Here is a 22,368-nt window from a genome sequence, read left to right as displayed (position 1 = left end):
TGGTACTGTATGTAAACGTGAAATAAAAATCCCATGCATTACATATCTTCACTTTGAGTAAGTACATTTCAAAGTATATTTGTAAAATTCTCAGGAAATTAAGGGTCTAGTAATAGTAGCTTATATAAACTATTTACTGTATCCTATTTAGTGATGAGTAAACGGAACCGCCTCAGTAATGCCATGGTTAACTGGCCCATGTCTGATACCAGGGCACACATAGCAAGTTCCATTGGCAGTTGTAAAATGGCTGGGTAAAAAATGCTCAACCCATGTAAAGTTACATAAACTAACCTGCCAAGGGGATGCAATGGTAACTGCAGATCAGTATGGCATTCAAGAGCATTCACTGGTAGGGGATATAAGAAGGCATATACTGTGAGGTTTGTCTTAAGTCTCAAATTTCATGATGTATTTTCACTGGATCTTCACATGTTTATAAACATTTAAATATGATAGGGACTTGGTGAGTGTGTGATCTATATAAAAAAAAATCATCCCTTTATCCTTGCTTTGCCACTGGATTTGCTTACTTTGCATCAAAATAATGGTTCAAATTCTTCTTGGGGAATAAGGTGGCTGAGCTTCTTTGAAGTTACAGGGCAGCACATTCTATGTCACACTTCTCATCGACTTACTGAAACTATATTACTGTTAAGAAAAAAACAAACCAGGAAAAGTGTTAATCTAGACTAGAGGTTTAATTAGATCCTAATGCATTTTGGAGCTGGTAAATGAACTGTAGACATACCCGAGTGCTTGGCCAACCTGCCTTCTTCAGTGTGATCCAAACAGAATGTAGCTCTTCAGTTAACATGTTAATAACCATTGATTTTAACTGCTACAAGGATCTGTACAAACAAAGGAAAGCTGTCCATCTGTCTTCGGACCAATAAACAGTTCATCCTTTAATAACGAGACAGGTAATCCTTCATCTTCGTCTCAATTACGTACTCCACACCCCAACCAGGTTCTACTTTACAGTTTCCTCATTCAACTCGGGTAAATGTACCTTATTGGCATATGTTTTAAATCCTAATTATCATTTTAACTATGGTTTCTAATTAGGGTATTATTTGCTTTACATTGTTTTTGTTTTTTTCTTCTCACTTAGTTACACTGTTCAATGTATAAAGGTATACCTGTACAGTCTCTCCTCGACTTACGACGGGGTTCCGTCCCAGCAACCAGGTCGTAAGTCGAAAAGGCTTAAATAATACATAGAAATTCTAAAATGGGTGTCTTTTTCTTCTCGGCACCACGAGAACTCTCAATTTTACTCTTGCCAGCCATTTTAGAAGGGAATCACAAACGAAAATTTTGTCAGTGCACAGCGCGATCAAAATACATAATGTGAAAAATATTTTATGCGACCACGGCAGTAATATGTTCGGGTTGTCGTAAGTTGAGGAGTACCTGTATGTTGAAGGGAATCTGGCAAATTAGTTTAATTGCTCTGGAGTGGACCTGCCTAATTTTTTAACTGCTCTAGAACTGAGCTGCTGTATTTTAACCGTCTCAAAGAGCAGCTGCCAAATATATTAAGTGTGCTTCAGATCCAGGCTGAGGTGGAGGTGAGAGTGAAACTGGAGTTAAACTTATTGGAGTGCACATATGTTGGCTCATGCTCCACACCACTGTTGACTCATGCTCACAGCATAACTGGTGGTTGCTAAGGAGATTTTTATCACTTAATGTACTGTACAGCTTGACTACAATATGATTAAGTCTTTAATAAAACAAAATAAAACCATAAATGAACTAACTTTCACACATAATGTACAGTACATCTAAATGTAATCACTTTTTAAGTCTTAACACTGATTTATGCTGATACAGTAATGCACAACACACACCTGCAAATACAGCAGTGAGTGAGCAAACAAGCGTGTGCAATGGCATCAGACAATGAACTAAGTGTCATGATGCAAGAATTTGAGGAGATAGGCTGCAATATACATCAGACCCATCACGGGCATCATCCCATGCCGTCACATGACAGTAGTGGCTAATCGTAGCCCATGAACACTGAGCCTACCCATCTATGCATTCCCACATCATAAAATAATACAATCTCTGAAATTCGAATGCCTGGAGCTGAGAGATTTTTCTGGAAATGTACATGATGCAATCCTGGGAAATTCGTTCATATACCCTGAAACGAAAGCTTTTTCTCGGAATGCCAAAAAATGCAGCTCGGAGAATTCCGGGCATCAAAGACTGTGTGTAATGGAGAAATTGCTACAATGTTTTGTGGTGACTGAGCATACAAGATGGAGAGAAGTAAGGGGGGTTCAGGGGAGGCAGGAGGAAGAGTGGAGGTGGAGCAGCATTAGGCAGCATCACAGTCAAGAAGTTACTGGAGGATAGTGGGGGGGGGGGGGTACCCTAGGGTTACCTACAGATACCGCAAATCAATTTTCCCAAATTTAGTAACCCAGGGGCTTTGTTTTCCCTGCAATTTCATAGCAAAACCCAGGACATGGGGTTAGTACTTAGGGGCTAAAGACCTTGACATTAGGTCACTTATTGTCTTTCATCTACTCATGAGTGTTCATAAAACTACATCTGCATAATAATTGTTTATAATGATCTCTAGTATTGCACACATCCACACACTGGCTCAGGGCCTCTCATGTGCCTAAAAGTGCTTCAGTAACTATTACCAGGTTTCATACTTGCTTGTAATGGTGCCATGGAACAGTACTGAATTATGTTGCCAGGTGTGTTGCCTGTGTTCATAATTATGACCAATATCTTCCAATTGTTCATAATGACTCCTGTGCATGGGTGCACTTACATCTGACTTAAATCTGCCACGATAGCTCACTCTGCTCAAATCCAGATGATGTCCATCAACAAATGAGAGTGCACATTACAAATATTTTACGGTTTCTTCAGCCAATCTCAGCGCGGATGCTATCAGCAATAGCACTACACTTGAAACCTACATGGGAGACCACACAATATTAGCTGAAAATCCAAATCACAACTGAGGTTTATTTATACAGTATGTACAGTACCTTTATTTTCTATTTGCTGTATTTATTTACTTTCTCTGCTGTATTCTATAATTACAGTATACAGTGGGGTATGCTATAACGAACGTAATTGGTTCCAGAACCTTGTTCGTTATAGCATTCGTTCGTTATAGGATTAATCCGTTCCAGGCCCCCAAATACAACCACTTAACACTGAAAAAATTCTGTGGAAAATGTAAAAAATACGGTACTTTATCTTACCTTAGTGTTATTCAGCATGCAGGTACCCCTAAACACTGGCACATCACTATCACTTCCACTGGGAGTCTTGGCTTTAAGGTCCTCAAACAATTGTTTAGCCTTCTCACAAATTATAGCTTCACTAATGTTACCACCTGCCATTTCTTTCTCCTTTATCCACACTAAGAGTAAATTTTCCATCTCTTCAATCACATTACACTTTGCTTTGCTAAGTCTAAAGATTCCCTTAGCCACTTGCACAGTTTTTAACTCCTCTTTATTCTTCAAAATCGTACATATAGTCGATTTAGCCATCCCATATTCATCACTAAGTTTCGCAATGCTTCTTCCATTCTCACGTTTCTTTACAATTTCTTTCTTAGTTTCAAGGGTTATTAGCTTTCTCACTCGCTTTGGACGACTCATTGTTACAATTGTATACTTGTATAACAAAATAGTTATACAAATAACGCGAATTTCCACATCAAAAGACGAAATTTCAACAATAACAGTGGTGCACTGGCTACACAATGAGACAAAGATGGCGCCTGACGCTCTTGTTGTGGGTCGCGGTACAACAATATTCATGCGCCAGGCGAAATAGTCCCGTATTCATCCGCGTTCGTTGTAGGAGTTGCGTTCGTTATAGCATTCTCAATTTTATAGGTAAAACCGTTCGTTATAGGAATATTCGTAGTAGGATCCGTTCGTTATAGCATACCCCACTGTAGTATATTATTTATTTTTTTTACTTTCAATTAATAAAATTCTGTTCTTTCTTTATTAATCGTCCTTTAATTATTTCTTACTTCATAATGTACTTAGAAATAAAGAAAATAAAGCACTGTATACTGTACAGGGGGTCCCCGACTTACAAACTCCTGCTGATATGAGCGAGGTCAAACTTGAAATTTACAGTACTGTATTTTATTTACCTGATGGCCTTTTTTTTTTAAACTTAAGTTTTCTGTGTTTTGTCGTATTTCTTTTTTTTTTATCTTAAATTAAGTGATTTTAAATGTATGTATATAAGGACTTTGGCTATGATTAGTGGTGTAAGGGCCTGCGCCTCTTATAACAATCTTTTACTTTAATACTTGCAACTTTTGGTAGCGTGACGAGAGGAGGCTCATGGGTATATGTAATGATAGTATCAAGTAATAGGGAAGAAATAGCGGTAGATACTGTAGGTAAATAATAGACAATATTCAAATACTATTTATTTAGACATTAAAATGGAGGTAGGAGAAAGTTATATGTACCAACAGACGAACTCCTGGTACTATGCCCTCAGGCTCAAAATACTCACACCACTACTGGGTGGACATACACACAAACTCTTACAGTAACTTAGCACCATTAAAACCAGGGGCAACTGCCACTACAGTGGGATTTTAAACCTTGTACTGTATGTACAGTATGCACATAGCATGTGTTCCGTCCTCAGGAACGGAACCCGTTCGTAACCTGGGGACACCGTGTTGGTTTTATATTTTCAGTATACTGTAAAACTATAAAAAGAAAATGAAGAGCATGGGTGTGTATGGGAAGTGAACATCTGTATTGAAGCAGCTGTAACTGGCCAGCCGCACTCTCCCTCCCCTCATTTGATTTCACAACATACTGACAGGAGACACGCGTCTCTTATTTCTCGTATTGTCTAATTACAGTATACCCTAACTGGAAAGTGCTTAACTACAGGTAGTCCCCGACTTATGACAGACTCGACTTACGTCCACCCGCACTTGCAACCGCCTCAGTCGTACCAAAATGTGGTCAAATTATGTATTTTTGAGTCCCAAAGTCTGTACACAAACAAAATTTTCATCTGTAATTCCCTTTAAAATGGCTTGCAAGCTTAAAAGTGAGTGTTTTGTGGTGTGAGAAGAAAGAGACCCAAATTTTCGATTTTCTATGTTATTTAAGCATTTCTGACTTACGACCATTTCGACTTACGACCTGGATGTCGGTCCCTAACCCCGTCGTAAGTCGGGGAGTGCCTGTATTTGGTTTGGGAACTAGCCAGCACTGTGTCCTGTGGCATGGTTGAGGTGCTGCCTCACCCACCTTTGCTCTCCACAATGTCAATTAGGTATGTTTAATTGTGGAATGTAATCAGGAGTATGATTTGCCTTCGAATCAATTATAATTTATTGTTTTTCCAAGACAATGGAATCAATTACAAATCCATAAAAAAAATGAAATAGATTCCTGATAACTATCGCCTGCCAACACTGGAAACTAGAAACAGAGTTTGATGGTAAAATTGGCATATACATTTTCTGGAAAATTCAGTTCAAGTAATGAATAACTGAGCTGTTATGATAGAAACCAAGTAATCATGGTTTCTTGAATTATTGAATAGAGTACAGTACAAGTATTTTAATGTAGAGTAAGAATGAAGCAGTGTAGCTTGTTACAGATTGGTTATAGTTACTCCTCTAAAGTTATTTATTGAAAATTTGGGGAGATTTATAGCCACTGCACTGGGGTTTAGTGACACGTTCATTTTGTTGGTACAGTGGTCCCTCGGTTAACGAGCACAATCCATTCCAGCAGGTTGCTCGTTAACCGAAACCATTGTTTCAATGGGTTTTTGGGTAATTGGTGCCAGCTCACCGAAAATTGCCTAAATTCAACAAAAAAGGTAGAAATGTACACTTACTTTGAGGTGTGTATGTAGAAGGCTCCTGGATGATGATGATGTGAATTTGAAGTGGGAGGTGGAGGAGGAGAAGGGAGAAGAGAAGAGAAGGAGGTGGAGGAGAAGCATTTTACTGCTTCTTGGAAGGTGAGTCACCTTCCATGAAATTGTCAGGAACCTCTCGACTGACAGATTCTCCACCATGAACATCCTCACTCCTTCTTGAAGTGGAAGGCTGAGGGCTCGCATCTTATTCCCTCTGCCTTTTACTGAAGAAAGTGTCAATTGTGGTCTGTGGGGCATCTCTCCTCATCATTAACGTGGGATGTTTAAAGGAGACCATTGTCCTCAACATGACACAAAGTTAGTTCAGATTTCTCCACATCTGGGTGCCTTGAAGCCAGTTTCCTGAACTTCTCCCAGTGGTAAATAACATCTTTCAACTCTTTAGTTGACATATGGTCATCACTTTCCTTTTCCTTCTCACCATTGTCAGCCTTTAACATCTCATCCAGTTGCTTCAAGTCTTCAGGAGTAAGTTCCTCCTCATGTGACATCACAAGCTCTTCCACATCCTCCTCCTCCACTTCAAGGCCCAATGACTGACCAATGGGCACAATCTCCTGGTCCAACTGTTTCTTCCTCAAATCCCTCAAAATCATGGACTACTGATGGCCACAGTGCTTTCCATGAAGAATTGGGGGATCTAGTGGAGACTTCTTGCCATGATGACACAATCAGTTTTACAGCCTCCAGGATGTTGAATTGTGTCTTCCAGAACTGTGCCAGTGTTAGTTCATGATCAGTGGAAGTTGCCTGATGACACCACCTAAACATTTTCTTCATGTACAACTTCTTGAAGTTGCTGATCACATTCTGGTCCATTGGCTGTATGATTGATGTAGTGTTGGGAGGCAAAAACAACACTTTCACAGTCAAATTGTTTACTCCAAAGTTCTGGCAAGTTCAGGGTCATTATCCATGAGGAGAAGAGCCTTTAAAGGGAGTTTATTGGTGGTTAGGTAGCTCTTGACAGAAGGGCAAAACACCTCAACAGTCCATTCATTAAAGAGCTGTCTTGTCACCCATGCCTTACGGTTGGACTTCCAATAAACTCCAAGCTTTCCTCTTACCACTTTTTGTTGTTTGAACACCCTGGGGTTCTCAGTGATAGACGAGCATAGGCTTCAGTCGGAAATCCCCTGAAGCATTGGCACCAAGCCATAGAGTGAAACGGTCTTTCATGGGTTTATGCCCAGGTAACGAGGCTTCTTTTCCGGTGATGAATGTTCTTTTGGGCATCTTTTTCCAAAACAGCCCAGTTTCGTCCACATTGAACACTTGCTGTGGAAGATAATTTTCTTCTTCCACCAGTTCTTTAAACAACACTAAAAAATTTGCTGCCCCTTCCTTATCACCACTAGCAGCCTCACCATGCCAAACTACACTAAAAATGTCACTTCTTTTCTTAAATTTTTCGAACCAGCCTTTGCTGGCCCTAAAATCTTCAAACTCTGTGCCTGAAGAACCAGGTTGCTCTGTCTTTAAATGTTTGTATATCTCCCTGGCTCTTTCACAAATAAATTTAGTAGAAACTGAATCACCTTTCATCTGTTTTTCCCTAATCCAGCTGAGAAGTAACCTCTCAGTTTCTGCAATTAGGGATCTACTTTTAAACACACTGGTAGATTTGTCTCTCACTTTCACTTCTTTAAATTTGTCTTTCTGTGCAAGAATTGTCGACACAGTTGATGTCGACATGCCATATTCTTTGCATAGCGCATTTGTTCTAATGCCTTCTTCGTGTTTTTTTATAATTTCCTGCTTTGTTTGGATTGAAATCGCTTTTCTTGATCACTTAGACCCCATGCTGGATTCAAAAAATCTCGACACTTGATATTTTAAGTTTAAACTTGGTGTAATTAAAGATTATTTTCTTTAAAATAACACTGCGCTATATATTGTCAATACCTATGTAAAAGAAATTTCAAAATAACCAATAATTTGCTTGGAAATGCAGGAAAAAAAGCATTTAGTTGAAGAGAGTCTCAAGCAAGATGTTGCCTCCACTGAAAAGACAGAGACTAACGCCTGTATGGTGTGTTGGCAGGCTGGATGGCGCTCATGAAACTAGTGACCTTACCTTCAATTATGTTCAATAATTGTTAAAATGACTAAAAAAATTAATATTAAACTTTTAAAATTATTGAATAGTATAATCTTGATATTTACTAAAATAGTAAGGAATTTAAGCCCTAGAACCGATTACTGTATTGTCGGACTAATACTACAGCTGGTTGACCGCCAAGTGCAAGCGAAAACATGTTCAGGTCGGCTCGTAAGAAACTCGTTAATCGAGGGATTGCTCGTTAACCAAAGTTAAGAATCTTATGGGAGGTAACTCGTTAACCGAGGCGCTCTTTAACCGAGGGACCACTGTATTGCACGCATCTACTAATGAATTCATTGCTATGGTATTTTTATATAGTTTAAAAGTACTGTATGTACATAGTAAACTTATAATTTTTGCTTAAATCAGCATGTTCTGAAGTTTTGGAAAGCTTATTGAAGATAGTCAAATATGGAAATCAATTTCTTAATGGAGGGTATGTACTGTATAGGCTTTATACTGTAGATGACAGTACTGTACAATATTTAGAAAATAATGTAATTAGATCTATATAGTCAATTCCAGTAGCTCATATTTTGTAATATGTGGTATTATTGGATTTTTTACCATTACAAGTACTGCTACTTGAAGTGGTGTAGCCAGTGACTCTTCAGCAAGCATATTTGCCTCGTGTATAGTATATATGTACAAAGTGAACTCTGACATAGTCTGTTGACCTTTTCTTTTTATTATGCTTATGCTCTCTGGGTGATACACACACATGCTATATTTAGTGATCCCAATTGATGTGGACTACTAAACATATGGTGGTATTGTCATGACTAATGTTTTTTATGACAAATATGTTGGTTGTTTGCAAGAAGTGTATGACAATTGCATGTAATTATCTTTAAATTAAGAATTATTGGCAATAATACTTTGTCACAGTGGAATGCCCAAAGAAAAATATTTATTAGAAATGTGGATTTGAATTTTTAAACAATATAATTATTTAATATATTATACAGTTGCTTCAACATTGATGCATTATGATTGTGGTGACTATTTATGTTCCATATGTTGGGCACTTGTTAAAGGGATCTGGTTAAGACTAGTAAATTTTTTTGTGATTGTACTAAAGTCACCCAATATGACACAATAACAATAGAGGAATCATTTAATATCCACTGACAAAAACTTGCCAGTTAGCTGCAAAGCCTCTAGTGACATTAATGAGCAGTGCAGAATTATTTAAACTTCGTAACATTTACGTTTAATAACTTGCTTGCATTGGGTTCACTTGCAGCATTGTAGAGAGCGATTAGGGTAGATGTAGATGTTCTGCTGCCCGTCGCTACTAGCAAGGTAGGGCAGGTGTCGCATGGACCGGTTACCTCAAGCCCTCGTGTTTCCTCCAGTCCTGCCAGTCTTTTGATTAATGTACTGGGACACTTTTTTTTTCTTTTAAGCTTTTTCTGATTTAGCAAGTGTGGACAGAAAAGTTTTAACATTGTTTGAATGTGTGTCTGGCTTGATTAATCAGTTACCTTGTAAGCTGTGTTTGGGCATTTTGGTAATGTTTACATTTTGCACAGAACACAATGAGTAAACCTTGCTGGAATGACACAAATACGTATTGCTTAAGGTTGGTAGACGAATTGAAGGTAACTTATCCCAGGATTGTGGAGAATGGTAAATTGTCAGTCTGTTTTGTAATGCTAACTTATCCCTGATTGTTCCCATTTTCAAGAGATTTGGCTGCTTCTTGAATTGCAGCAAAGTATTCATTCATTTCAATGGAGACCAGTCTGCAGCTTCTTAACGAGTGACCCTTACCCTGTTTACTGCTTGTGTTTTAGAACTAGCATTTTATGCTATTTCACTTGTAGCAGTTGTTCATATTAACAGTACAGTAGAGAAAGAATATGCAAGAGTTTGATGCAACTTAGTTTAAATGTCTTTAATGGTCAAAACAATGATACTTTAGCACAGTTTAAAATTAATTCCCACATAAATATTGTTTTCTATCATTGTGGCAGTACAGTATACTAGTGTAGTTGTCAGTTTAACTGGAGGCATTGTCTCCTTTGATTGCCTTAAAATGAACTGCTAATATTGACCACATAATTATTTGTATACTGTTTAATTACTTGGTGTGCACCTTCAGCATAATCCTTGAATTATTACTCTGGCTGAGTGCAAAAAGGGCCATGTCAAAAATTTACAATTTAGACTTTGGTCCATGAAACCTGGGTTTCATGGACCAAAGTCTAAATTGGCATTTTATGACATTGGCCCTTTTTGCACTTAGCCAGAGAGTAGTAATGGTTTTCACAAGTCCCAGAATAAATTTGGTGGCTGTGACTAAATGATTTTTGGCAAAAATAAGATTTCATCTTGGCCATACCTGCATTCATTCTTGTTACGGACTGCCAGTTTTCGTTCTCTGGGTTTGGAAATTGTAATGTACTGTATCAGGAAACTTAAGTACTTTTTGTTCCTAACAAATTTGAATTCACAGGATGTCGTCAGACCGCAAAGCCGTGGTAAAGAATGCCGACATGTCAGAGGAGATGCAGCAAGATGCTGTTGACTGTGCCACCCAGGCTATTGAGAAATTCAACATTGAGAAGGTAAGATCTTGGTCATGTGGCCTTTTATACCAAGGAGGAAAATGTCTTATTATTCTGCACATGGGTAAAAGAATTGGAGTGTGGCTGTCAAGTGGTTTTACACTAGCCTTCTGTTCCCTGGCACTCCCAGTTCATCCATTTGTAAATGGGTACCAATGTTTACAACTTCTGGGAAGTGCAGCACTGGCCTTGCTGCCACCTTGTGTACTGAAGGCTTACTAGTATACAGTGAACCATATCAACACTGTCCCTAACGGGCAGTCATGCCTGTGAGACTCGCTTTCACTTCTTTGCTGATGCTGATCACCAATACTGTACTTCATAATGGTCATCCTTTATATAATTGAAGTGGCTTGATGAATGTTAAATCCAAAATTTATGGAATTATTGATGTCTGCTTAATGTTGTATTATGGAAACAGCAACAATGTTTGTAGAAAATTGTGATCTAGAGTGAAATTGATAGAATTTTTAACTCGTTAAAGTAGCAATTACACTGAAAGAATTTGTAATGTATTAATGGGACTAATGTTGGGTCGCAGAGTGTACGCTACATTTTGGTGCACACATCAGATTTAAAAGTTTCCAACAAAATGTATGGTAGACACCCACTGGGTGTTGCCATTTACATATATCCCTCGTTTAATGATGGAGTTGCGTTCCTGAAAACCTAACAATAAGCAAAATTATCGTTATTTGGGGGATAACTGCAAAGCACAGAGGGTGAACAACAGGTTCAAATGGCAGGGCCTAAATGCTGAGTATGTACAGTACTCCTTAATAATAATGATTAAGTTTTGTTTTAAATAGTTTTGAAGTTAAAGAATTGATTTATTAACTCCAAACTTACATATAAACGATGTGGTTCTCAGTTAAATGATGGTGAGCCTAATTTGAACAAATTTCAAATTACATACAGTACTTAAGAATGAAAAAAAAATTGCTATGATAAACAATAAAATTGATCACATAGCATATCATAAATTACAATGGCACATTTATGTACAAAAAATACTCCTTCCACACTCAAACCATCCTGGGTGATGCCACACAGTTCAGTCAGGTAGTTGCTCAGCTGACTCAGACACATGTGGCTGCTGCTGCATTGTGTGTATGGTACTGTGACGTCACATCGTTCAAGGGAGTGTGTGGCTAGGTGGGAAGTAGGCAATGCAGTTACAGTCCATTGCCTCAACCATTTGTTCACTTCACCTACATACATGCTCTTCACTTTTGATATTTTAGTTTTATATTATTTTCTTTATTTCAATGCCACGTTAGAGTACTGGGTAAAGATAAATTTTTATCCCAATTTGTACGAGATATTTTTCTAGTGTATTTTGTTTGTTTTTTAATTGAACTAACCTAAAAACGAATACTAGTGATAATGGTAACAAAAATGCAAAATGCCTATTGGGATAAAAACAAATTTTAATTGAATATTGTATTGTAGTACTTTTTCCCAAACTTATAGTTTCATTACATGTAACAATGGCATTATGCCATCTCACAGGCCACTTCATCCCCATTTTTTCCCCTTACAGGTACAAGTCATTCAAAAACCTAATGCTAAACCAAATTTTGTCCAAATATTAAATGAGAAATGGTGTAAAAATTTCTTATCAATAAACCGAATTAACTCTAAACGAGGGATACCTGTACTTTTAATTTTTGTTATGCATTATTATTGGCATCCTTCAAAATGCAAGTTTCCCCATCTAGATGTATGATAGTTATTTTGTGGGTCCCTTTTTTCTGACCTGACCTGGCTAGTCACGTCACCACCCTTCTCTTAAGCTCCTCTACGTGTGTGTTGGTGTGGGGATTAGTGGATGTCATCATTATGACCTGACCATGTTTTTAGGTCACCCTGTATATTTAAGCCTCTCTCTGTCCATGTAATCCAGTTGCCTCTGAAGATGTCTTGAATAAAGACGAAAGCTAAGGTACTCGTTGTTTCCATTTTCCCGTGTGATTTTATCAAGATAGATATATATATATATATATATATATATATATATATATATATATATATATATATATATATATATATATATATATATATATATATTTATTTATTTATATATATATATATATATATATATATATTTATATATATATTTATTTATATATATATATTTATTTATATATATATTTATTTATATATATATTTATTTATATATATATTTATTTATATATATATTATTTATATATATTTATATATATATATATATTATATATATATATATATATATATATATATATATATATATATATATATATATATATATATATATATATATATATTATATATATTATATATATATATATTATATATATATATATATATATATATATATATATTATATATATATTATATATATATATATATATATTATATATATATATATATATATATATATTATATATATATTATATATATATTATATATATATATATATATATATATATATATATATATATATATATATATATATATATATATATATATATAGTATGTATGTATGTATGTATGTATGTATGTATGTGTGTGTGTGTGTGTGTCATTTTTTTTTTCTCATTACATGGGGAATAGGCACATGAATTTTCACGTGCAGCTGTATATCGTAAGGAGTTGGGGGTGTTTTCTGATTATTGAATTTTTTGTTTTACTGTACCAAACATTTCTCAATAGAATTAGGGGTATGTGTAAAAGCACTTTTTGTAGTTTACAATAAATTAATTTTTCATTCTCTTGGTGAAGGAATTAGGGATTTGGAACTTAAGAATATGGATACATATACAAAATTTTATTTTATTTAGAAAATGTGTCATCTCCTTCCATCTTTTATATTTTACTCCCAATAGAAAATCCATCTTATTGAAACCCAGCACAGTAGGGTCGGGATATATCGCGAGATAGGGTCCAAGGATGTTTGCCATATACTAAGTCACGATATTTAATACATCTACAGGTAATCAATGGGGAAAATAGGGTTAGGTTTTGGCGGCCAATAAAAGTGACTAAACTAGACTTAGTGAGTTTATTTTCTTACTCACTAAAGCACCAATGAACACTCTTGACTCGGGAACACCAAACTGTTTCAATATCAAGGAATGCCAGACTAGGGAACACCAGACTCGGCAGCTGACTCGCCATCCCGGGAGCAGCAGACACTACACTGCCACCTTCACCTGACAATCCCACACCTACATAAACAAACAAACCAAAAATATTAGTTACAGTATTAAGCTTTCCATTCACTTCACTTTTCAAGTCATTAGCAACCCATTTACACTCGCCTTAGAAGTCGGAATCTGCAGCAGATTCTGCTGCTGACTCGTCACTCACTCAGAAGGACACTGCGGGCGAGCGTGAGTGAGTGAGCAGCCACGGTGGTGCCTCTGGTGAGCAAATAATGCATTTGTTTGCCATGGTGGTAAATTTGAAATATTTCCTGCCTGATTTCCATCGCTAAATATTGGAAATTGGCGATAATTTTGGTAGTCGCGATATTAATTTTTTTTTATAAAATATCGCTATACAGTATATCCCAACCTTACTGTACAGTATAAATCTTACACCAGTCCCCCACTCTCCCCGGAAAATAGATTGAAGATAAAAAAAAATACATTGCAAACTTTGCTTCCAAGATCAAATACAATACTGTATTCAAAGCTCTTCTGATGTTAATATCTTAATGCAGTAAGTCCTCGCTTAACGTCGTGGTTCCATTCCTGAAACCACGACGTTAACGGAATAAATTTTCCCCATAATAAATAGATTAAGTACGGGAGTTACATTCCCCAGCCTCCCTTTGCCCCATGAAATACATTACATATTTGGAAATTCAATGGCATTTTTTTAGAAAATAGTATATATTTAAATAAACTAAATCATTTTGTATTGTACTCACTGATGGATAGAGGTGGTGGAGGGAGAGTGTGGCGAATTGCTGAAACCCAGCGGGTGGATCCTCCTGCTCTGACTGGGGTTCCTCCTCTGCTGGTTGCTACTCACTTGCAGGCTGTTGTGAAGATGCTGCTTCTGCCTTCTGGCAACACAAAAAAAAATCCAGGGTTGACTGCTTAGTGCTGCTCTTCATTTTGCCTTGTAGATCTCATTATAGCAACTAAGAGTTTCCTCAATGTTACTTACAAACTTTGAGCTACGTTCACTGTTTGGGTCATCAATGAAGATTTGCATTCCTTGCTGGATCATGTCGATCGCTTCTGCCATCCTCTTGGTAGTTAGCGTTCGTTGTGGTTCTTCTTCAGCGGCACTGTTCTGTTAGCAGTTGCAGATCTTCATTAGTTAGCTCTTCTGTATGGGAAGCCAAGACTTCCTCAGATTCCAGCTCATCAAAGCCTGCTTGTCAAACCAAGCTGAGGATATCCCTATTCACAGCTGGGACTAAGTCCATGAATCCCATAAAACTGTTCATGCACTCTGGCCATAGTTTATGCCACACACCATTCAGGCAACTTTCTGAAACTTCTTCCCATGTCTTGCCAATGTTGTCGATTGCATGAAGAATGTTGTAGCACGCCAATATTCTCGGATAGTAGGTTTATTTTCTCCGTCGGTAGCTTTGAGCAGTTGGTCCATGGTATGCAGTAAATAATACGCCTTGAATGCGGCGATAACGCCTTGGTCCATAAACTGCATCAGTGCTGTCGTGTTGGGTGGCAGGAATAAAACTTGAACATTGTCATGTAAATTGTCGAGACTGGGAGGATGCTCTGGAGCATTGTCAACAACAAGAAAAATTTTGAAGTTCAGGTTCCCCTTGGCATAATAATCCTTCAGAGCAAGGACGGCATACACATTTAACCACTGGCTAAATATGGCGCTGGTTATCCATGCCTTCTTATTTGCCTTGTAGATGACAGACAGGTAAGCCTTAGAGTAACCTTTCAGGGCACATGGGTTGGCAGTGCGAGAAATTAACATAGGCTTCAGCTTGAAGTTGCCAGCAGCATTCGCACCAAGTAGCAGAGTCATGCAGTCTTTTGCCGCTTTAAAAACTGGCGCTCTTTTTGCTTCCTTGGAGATATAGGTTCTTTTGGGCATCCTCTTCCAAAGGAGACCAGTCTCGTCCACATTGAAGACTTACTTGGCTGAGTAACCTCCTTCCTCAATAATGTTTTTGAACTCCGGCGGGAATATCTTGGCAGCAAAAGTATCTGAACTGGTAGCTTCACCAGTCATTTTAATATTATGGAAGTTATAACGATGCTTAAAACTTTGAAACCATCCTCGGCTGGCCGTAAAGGTCTCATCCTTCGATCCTTCACCCTCTACTGCCTTTAAGTTGTCAAACAAGGATTTTGCCTTAGGCTGGATAACCATAAGGCTCACAGGGGCATTGCGTTGATTCTGGTCCTCCATCCACATAGCCAGCATCTTGTCCATCTTTTCAATCATGGAACTTCGAGCACGACTTGTCTTTGTTGCCCTCAGAGAAGTACCATTTCTAGCACTAGCCTTAATCTTGTCCGTGTGGTCCGGATAGTACGCACTGATGTGGGGGTTAGACCTAGGGCAGCAGGGATGTCCTCCGCACATTCACATTTCTCAAAATAGTTTAAAACCTACATTTTCAAAGCAAGGCTAATGGTCTTACGTTGCTTCTTCACAACACTAATATCAGTAGCACTTGATGGGTGCTTGGAAACCATTTTGAATGGTTGGAGTACAGTATTAAGAGCAAAAACACTTAACACGCACGGACGCTGTGGAAGCCTAACAAAGACTGGACGCTGTGACTCTCCACGAAAGAGAGTGTAGCACGCCAAGATGAGAGAGGGTGATGCTCCATACAAAGTAGTCCGTGACGACGTTATACTGAATCAACGAGACATGGGTATCTAAAGAATAGCGACATTATAACGAAACAACTTTATCGGGGGCAACGTTAAGCGGGGACTTACTGTACGTGAAAATTTTATATACAGTACCTGTTATGAAATGGTGCACACCATAAGTCCTATCAAGTACAGGTACTCCTCAGTAGGGAGTAACAAAAGTGTGTGAAAAACAATTTTGGTCACAGCATAAAATTTATCACCTGACCTACCATACACCATAGCAACAGTTGCATGCACATGACCTCTGCCACTTGGACTTGTTAACATTGTTAGTGCATGCAAATGAAACCACAGAATCTCCACTTTTTAAGTTGACAATTATTTCTAACTTGGATTCCTACATAAATACACTTGCAAATGGCATCAAGCACTGATTTGGTATCCATGTAGTAGCTAACTGTTGATGTTCCGGGCAAGGTTAGGTGTACGCTGCTGATTAGCTGGTGCTCATTGTTCGGTTAGGTATACACTCCCTACTGGTGATAGTGGAACATGTTACTTGCTGGTAGTGGTTGAGATGAGGTTTCCAGTTGTGGTTGTGTGAGGAAGATAGAAATCTGTGGGAATAGGGAGCAAAGTGTGTAGTTGAGTGACACTGCACATGAGTTGTATGACCGATTTTGTTAGTGTAGATGGATGCATATGATTGGTATTGGAAATTGATCCCCTCAAGAGCTAGAACTATAAAATCTCCACAGTAATGTGTGAGGAAGCTATCTGTACATCTTTTCTTTCTACATCACAAGAGAGAAACATTACATTCTTGTAAACATCTTGGCCTTCTATAATATGTTGGGGTCTTGGTGTTAACCTTTTTTATCAAACTGCTGGAATTTGGGATGTTTTAGTAGTTGCTTGATCCTGGAATTAGGTGTTTTTACTTTATCGGACTAGATTTTAGAAAACATTTCTGGGAGGTTCATTTGGTGGATTTTTTTTGCTTTCCTAAGGTGGCATTATTATTTGTTATTGATGCAAATTAAAAAAAAATCTATTGCATGTATTGTGGATGCTTCCCTCTTAAGAAGAGAGCACGTGTCAGTAGTTATACTTTTTCCTCCTTTTCGAAGTAGGGTGAGGTTGTTGATTTTATATATATATATATATATATATATATATATATATATATATATATATATATATATATATATATATATATATATATATATATATATATATATATATATATATATATACATGTATATGTATATGTATATATATGTATATGTATATATATGTATATATATGTATATGTATATGTATATATGTATGTGTATATATGTATATTTATATATGTATATGTATATATGTATATGTATATATGTATATGTATATATGTATATGTATATATGTATGTATATGTATGTATATGTATGTATATGTATATATATGTATATATAGGTACATATATGTATATATATGTATATATATATATATATATATATATATATATATATATATATATATATATATATATGTAATATTCAGAAATTTCAGTGTAATTTCAAACACCGCGCCATTGGCGATACTGAGCTTTCAAGGTCGTCGGAGGGAAGAGAGCGCTCCCTGCACATAGCGAGAGGTTGTGGAACTAGGCCTAAGTGATATTAAATGTAATTTGCCGAATTAATAATGATGCGATTCATGAAGTTAAGGGACTATTATTGAATTTGAAATTATTATAGATCGTTTATCAGTCTGAATAATGTCACGGGTGTCCCAAGGAGTTATTAGTTAGGCGGAAAATATGTCACGTAGGCCTAAGCTAGCGCCTTGGAGAGACGCGACGCTGGCTGGTCCTGAGTCACGTGAAAGCGATTGGACCTACAGGACATCCCTGCGCGTCCGTCCACAGAAATAGTCACGTGGTCTAGTCACCTGTGCTGCGCTATTGCAGTATAACAAGGTTTCCGCCAGAACCCTTAAGGCCTGCATCTGTTGGTGTAACATAATTATATTGAGTGCCCTTTAGGCCTATTCATGGTGGAATTAATAATTTCTTATTTTTATACCACTTCTGCAGTGGTGGATATTATTCTGTGAAAACCCTTAAGGCCTGTTTCATGTGTGCAAGCAACATTTCTTAATACTTTAAATTTATTGTTGTCTGAGTTTCTAATAATTTCAATATCATGTACAACTTTTATTCCTCAGAGTAGTGTTTTAAGTTCAAGTTGAGAGGTGCGCATATTGGTGCACCATTATTTGATTGTGTTTGTAGTTGGAGGGAATAAAAGTGTCTAAAATTTACAGTGTGCCTCATTCATCCCAGTCACAGACGCTATCCTTCCATGGGTCGCGGACAATTCATTTTGTTAGTAAATTTAAGTGCTCTTGTGCTGGTTCGGGATTTCTCACTAAGGGGCGCTTCCACTGCCATTACCATCTAATAATCTTTAATAAACCCCAAGCCAAGTGAGAAAATAAAGTCCAGTAAATTCCGACCGGTTACATATATATATATTTATTTTCACCGTAGCGTTGATTTTTTAACGAACTTCTCAAATTGTCGAAAGTGGGACAAACGGGGCGTCTGAAAATCCACAGTATGGTGGGTTGAAATTTGCTATAAAGTCTATTGTATTAATAAAATTTACACCATTCTTAGTTTTGCTTACTAATGTCATAGTAAATAAAAAATAAGAATACATCATGACAGGAATCTAATTTGACTCTAGAGTACTTGTTCTTGCATTACTTATACAGTATAAAGAAACATCGCTTGGAAGCTACAGTCATTTCTTTTTCGTCTTGGTCTTCTTTAAAAGAACCACACATCTCACTCAAACTAACCGCGAGAACTGGGCGCCTGGCCAATGGTTCCTTTCGCCAGTGTGACCAGTGTGCACATTGTACCATTGACTTATTGCATGTGGATGAAATACTATCGTGGGTTTATTGCCCGGAAAACTCTGGCATAACCCTAGCTTTATGGTGTATGTTTCATATGATTAATATAACTTCTTCAATAATAGAAAACAAATGCAATATGTAATTTTTTATTTGGCTTGAAAATAAAAGGATAAGCTGTATCAGAAGGTATTCACTCAAGATGCATTCATTTGAAAGCTTTTAACCAAACAATTTAGAATAGGGTCACTATAACATACTGTAGTATTTGATACGGAGTTACCTTTGGGTGATACAAAATGGCTCAACTCTGCTACTTATACACTTAGACATCTGATTAATGAATGAACCAGGGAAGATGTAGGTGCATAATGCTCTACAATATTATTAATTGCTGATACACGCACAACACTAATATTATTAAGTGATGATAAATACTGTCCACTACAGTACTATATACCGAGTGCTGAAAATCAATGTTATGGTAAGCACGTGGGTGAGGGAAGTGAGTGTGGGATTCGTTTTTGGGAAAGTTTATTATTTTATGATATTTTTGCAAACTGGCAGCAAATGAATCTAAATATGAGAATTGTGGTGAAATTCATAAAGGCGTATTAAGGGGATCTTGGGGGCGAGAACCAAGCTCCCCTACCCTCTTGTCTGCTGCTCCCAGATGTATTCTAATCTCCCACACACAATATACCCCTACACTCTTTATTTTTTCTTAATTTTATCCTTATAGTACTACAGGTTGTACCTCTGTAGTCCGGCATTCTGTGGTCCGGAAACTCCCGTGGCCCCTCAGGCCCCAATGTGGGTCAGTGACCTATGCCCTGGTGGGCTAATCCCCTTAAAAAAAAAAAGCCGCGGGAAATTAATGTTTGTTTACATCCAGCAGTTCGGCTGCTCTCTCTGTGCTTGTCTATACAGAGTACAACATTTAACCCTTCAATATATATGAGCAATAAATAAGTGTTGCTTTCATATTCTTATGTAGAGTAATGACGATATGTTTACACATGTGCGCACTTACATTTGCTCAGTCTCACTTTTTTTTTTTACCATTAATGGTTAGCTACTTATATTGTTCCATTTATTAACATTAAATAACATTACAGGTACTTCAAACAACCATATTATTTTTTTACATTAATTTTACTACAGCTAAAATCAGGGTCTTATTTTCTTCAGTTTTATATGTAGAACCAATCGGTCACTGGTTTCGTAAGCTTTAACATAAACAATGCCGGCAGCTGTCTCGTCTCCTCCAATATTCCATGTATTATTAATAAATTGTATTGTTAATTTTGCACACATACATTAATTCAATAAAAACAAATTCAGAAACGTTAATTAAAATATATATGAACAGTAAATAAGTGTTGCTTTCATATTCTTATGTAAAGTAATGACGATATGTTTTCACGTGTGCGCATGCGCACTTACATACGCAGTCTCTCTTTTTACTTTACCATTATCGTTAGCTACTTCTATTGTTCCATTTATTAACATTAAATAACATTACAGTGACCCCTCGTTTAACGAACACCTCGGTTAACGTAATTTCGATTAATGAACTGCCTTCCATAAGGATCTTCAATTCGGTTAACGAAAAAAATTCGGTTAACGAAGTTCTTACGAACCGACCTCAACATGTTTTCGCTTGCACTGACCGGGCAACCAGCTTTAGTATCAGTCCGCCAATACATTAATCGGTTCTAGGGCTTAAATTCCTTACTATTTTAGTAAATATCAAGAAGTTTATACTATTCAATAATTTTAAAAGTTTAATATTCAATTTTTTAGCCATTTTAACAATTATTGAACATAATTGAAGGTAAAGTGACTAGTTTAATGCTCGGCATCCAGCCTCTTAACACAGCAAACAGGAGTTAGTCTCTCTCTGTTTTCACTGGAGGTAACATCTTGCTTGAGACTCTCTTCAACTAAATGCTTTTTTCTGTGTTTCCAAGCAAATTATTGGTCATTTTGAAATATATTTTACATATTGACAATATATAATGCAGTGCAGTGTTGATTTAAAGAAAATAATCTTGAATTACACCAAGAGAGCTAAAATTTTATGGGTGAAATGGCGCCATGGGGTGACTTCTCTTCCACCCCAATGCCTTCTCTTCTTCCTTCTCCTCCACCCCCATTCTAAATCCCATCATCATCATCATCATCATCCAGGAGCCTTCTACATACACACCTCAAAGAAAGAACTTTTCTACCATTTTTGTTGAATTTAGGAAATTTTCGGTGAGCTGGAACCAATTACCCAAAAACCCATTGAAACAATGGTTTCTGTTAACGAACGACCTTCTGGAACGGATCGAGTTCGTTAACGGAGGGGTCACTGTACTTAAAACAACCATATTAATTTTACTACAGCTACAACCAAGGTCTTATTTTCTTCAGTTTTATATGTAGAACTAGTCAGTCACTGGCTTTGTAATCAACGAAAACAATGCTGTGTCATTTCCTCGTGTGTTTTAATATTCTACGTATTATTAATGAATTGTATTGCTCATTTTGCACACAAACATTAATTCAATAAAAAAGACATTCAGTAATAAACAATAATGAATCTTTTGTACATAAGAGAAATGACGTGGTTTACACGATTATGCACGTTGGCGGGCCATTCAAACCCGTCGAAATTCGAGTTTCCGCCGTCAAAATTTTTATTTATTTATTTTTGTGTGTTCCAATAAAATACGTTAAGAATTAAAAACTCGCGAAATTTGAGAAGCTACTATACGACATTTACCCCTTCAATATGTCTTCAAAGAGACCATGATGCAGAGAAAGTGGTGCTAGTGCTTCCAAGCATAAGCACAAGTCACTATCTATCCAGGAAAAGGGTGAATTTCCATGGTCCGGCACCGGTCAGGTCCCGAGGTTGCCGGACTAGAGAGGTACAACCTGTATATAGTATTGTATACAGTTTTCTCTTTATTCATAAGGCAAATTGTGGTTACTTACTTACGTACAGTGTAATACTTCACAGTACGTAACAATCATCTGTGAAAACATT

General features: G+C 37.0%; 1 protein-coding gene across 2 annotated transcripts in view; it reads left to right on the top strand.

Annotated features, from left to right (window-relative positions):
* Nucleotides 1-22,368, top strand: part of LOC121873228 (dynein light chain 1, cytoplasmic) — a 32,071-nt gene that overhangs the window by 7,975 nt on the left and 1,728 nt on the right. The window contains exons 2-3 of one of the 2 annotated variants that reach the window (XM_042376603.1): nt 9,282-9,340; nt 10,497-10,608. In XM_042376603.1, the coding sequence (XP_042232537.1) occupies nt 9,312-9,340; nt 10,497-10,608 (141 nt within the window). In that variant the 5' untranslated portion in view covers nt 9,282-9,311. The remainder of the gene's footprint in view (nt 1-9,281; nt 9,341-10,496; nt 10,609-22,368) is intronic. The other variant, XM_042376604.1, reaches the window with a different exon arrangement.

This window comes from Homarus americanus, unplaced genomic scaffold (genome assembly GCF_018991925.1).
Source record: "Homarus americanus isolate GMGI-L3 unplaced genomic scaffold, GMGI_Hamer_2.0 scaffold32929, whole genome shotgun sequence".
In the NCBI taxonomy this organism is placed as follows: domain Eukaryota; kingdom Metazoa; phylum Arthropoda; class Malacostraca; order Decapoda; family Nephropidae; genus Homarus; species Homarus americanus.
This window is presented reverse-complemented; position numbering and strand designations above follow the sequence as displayed.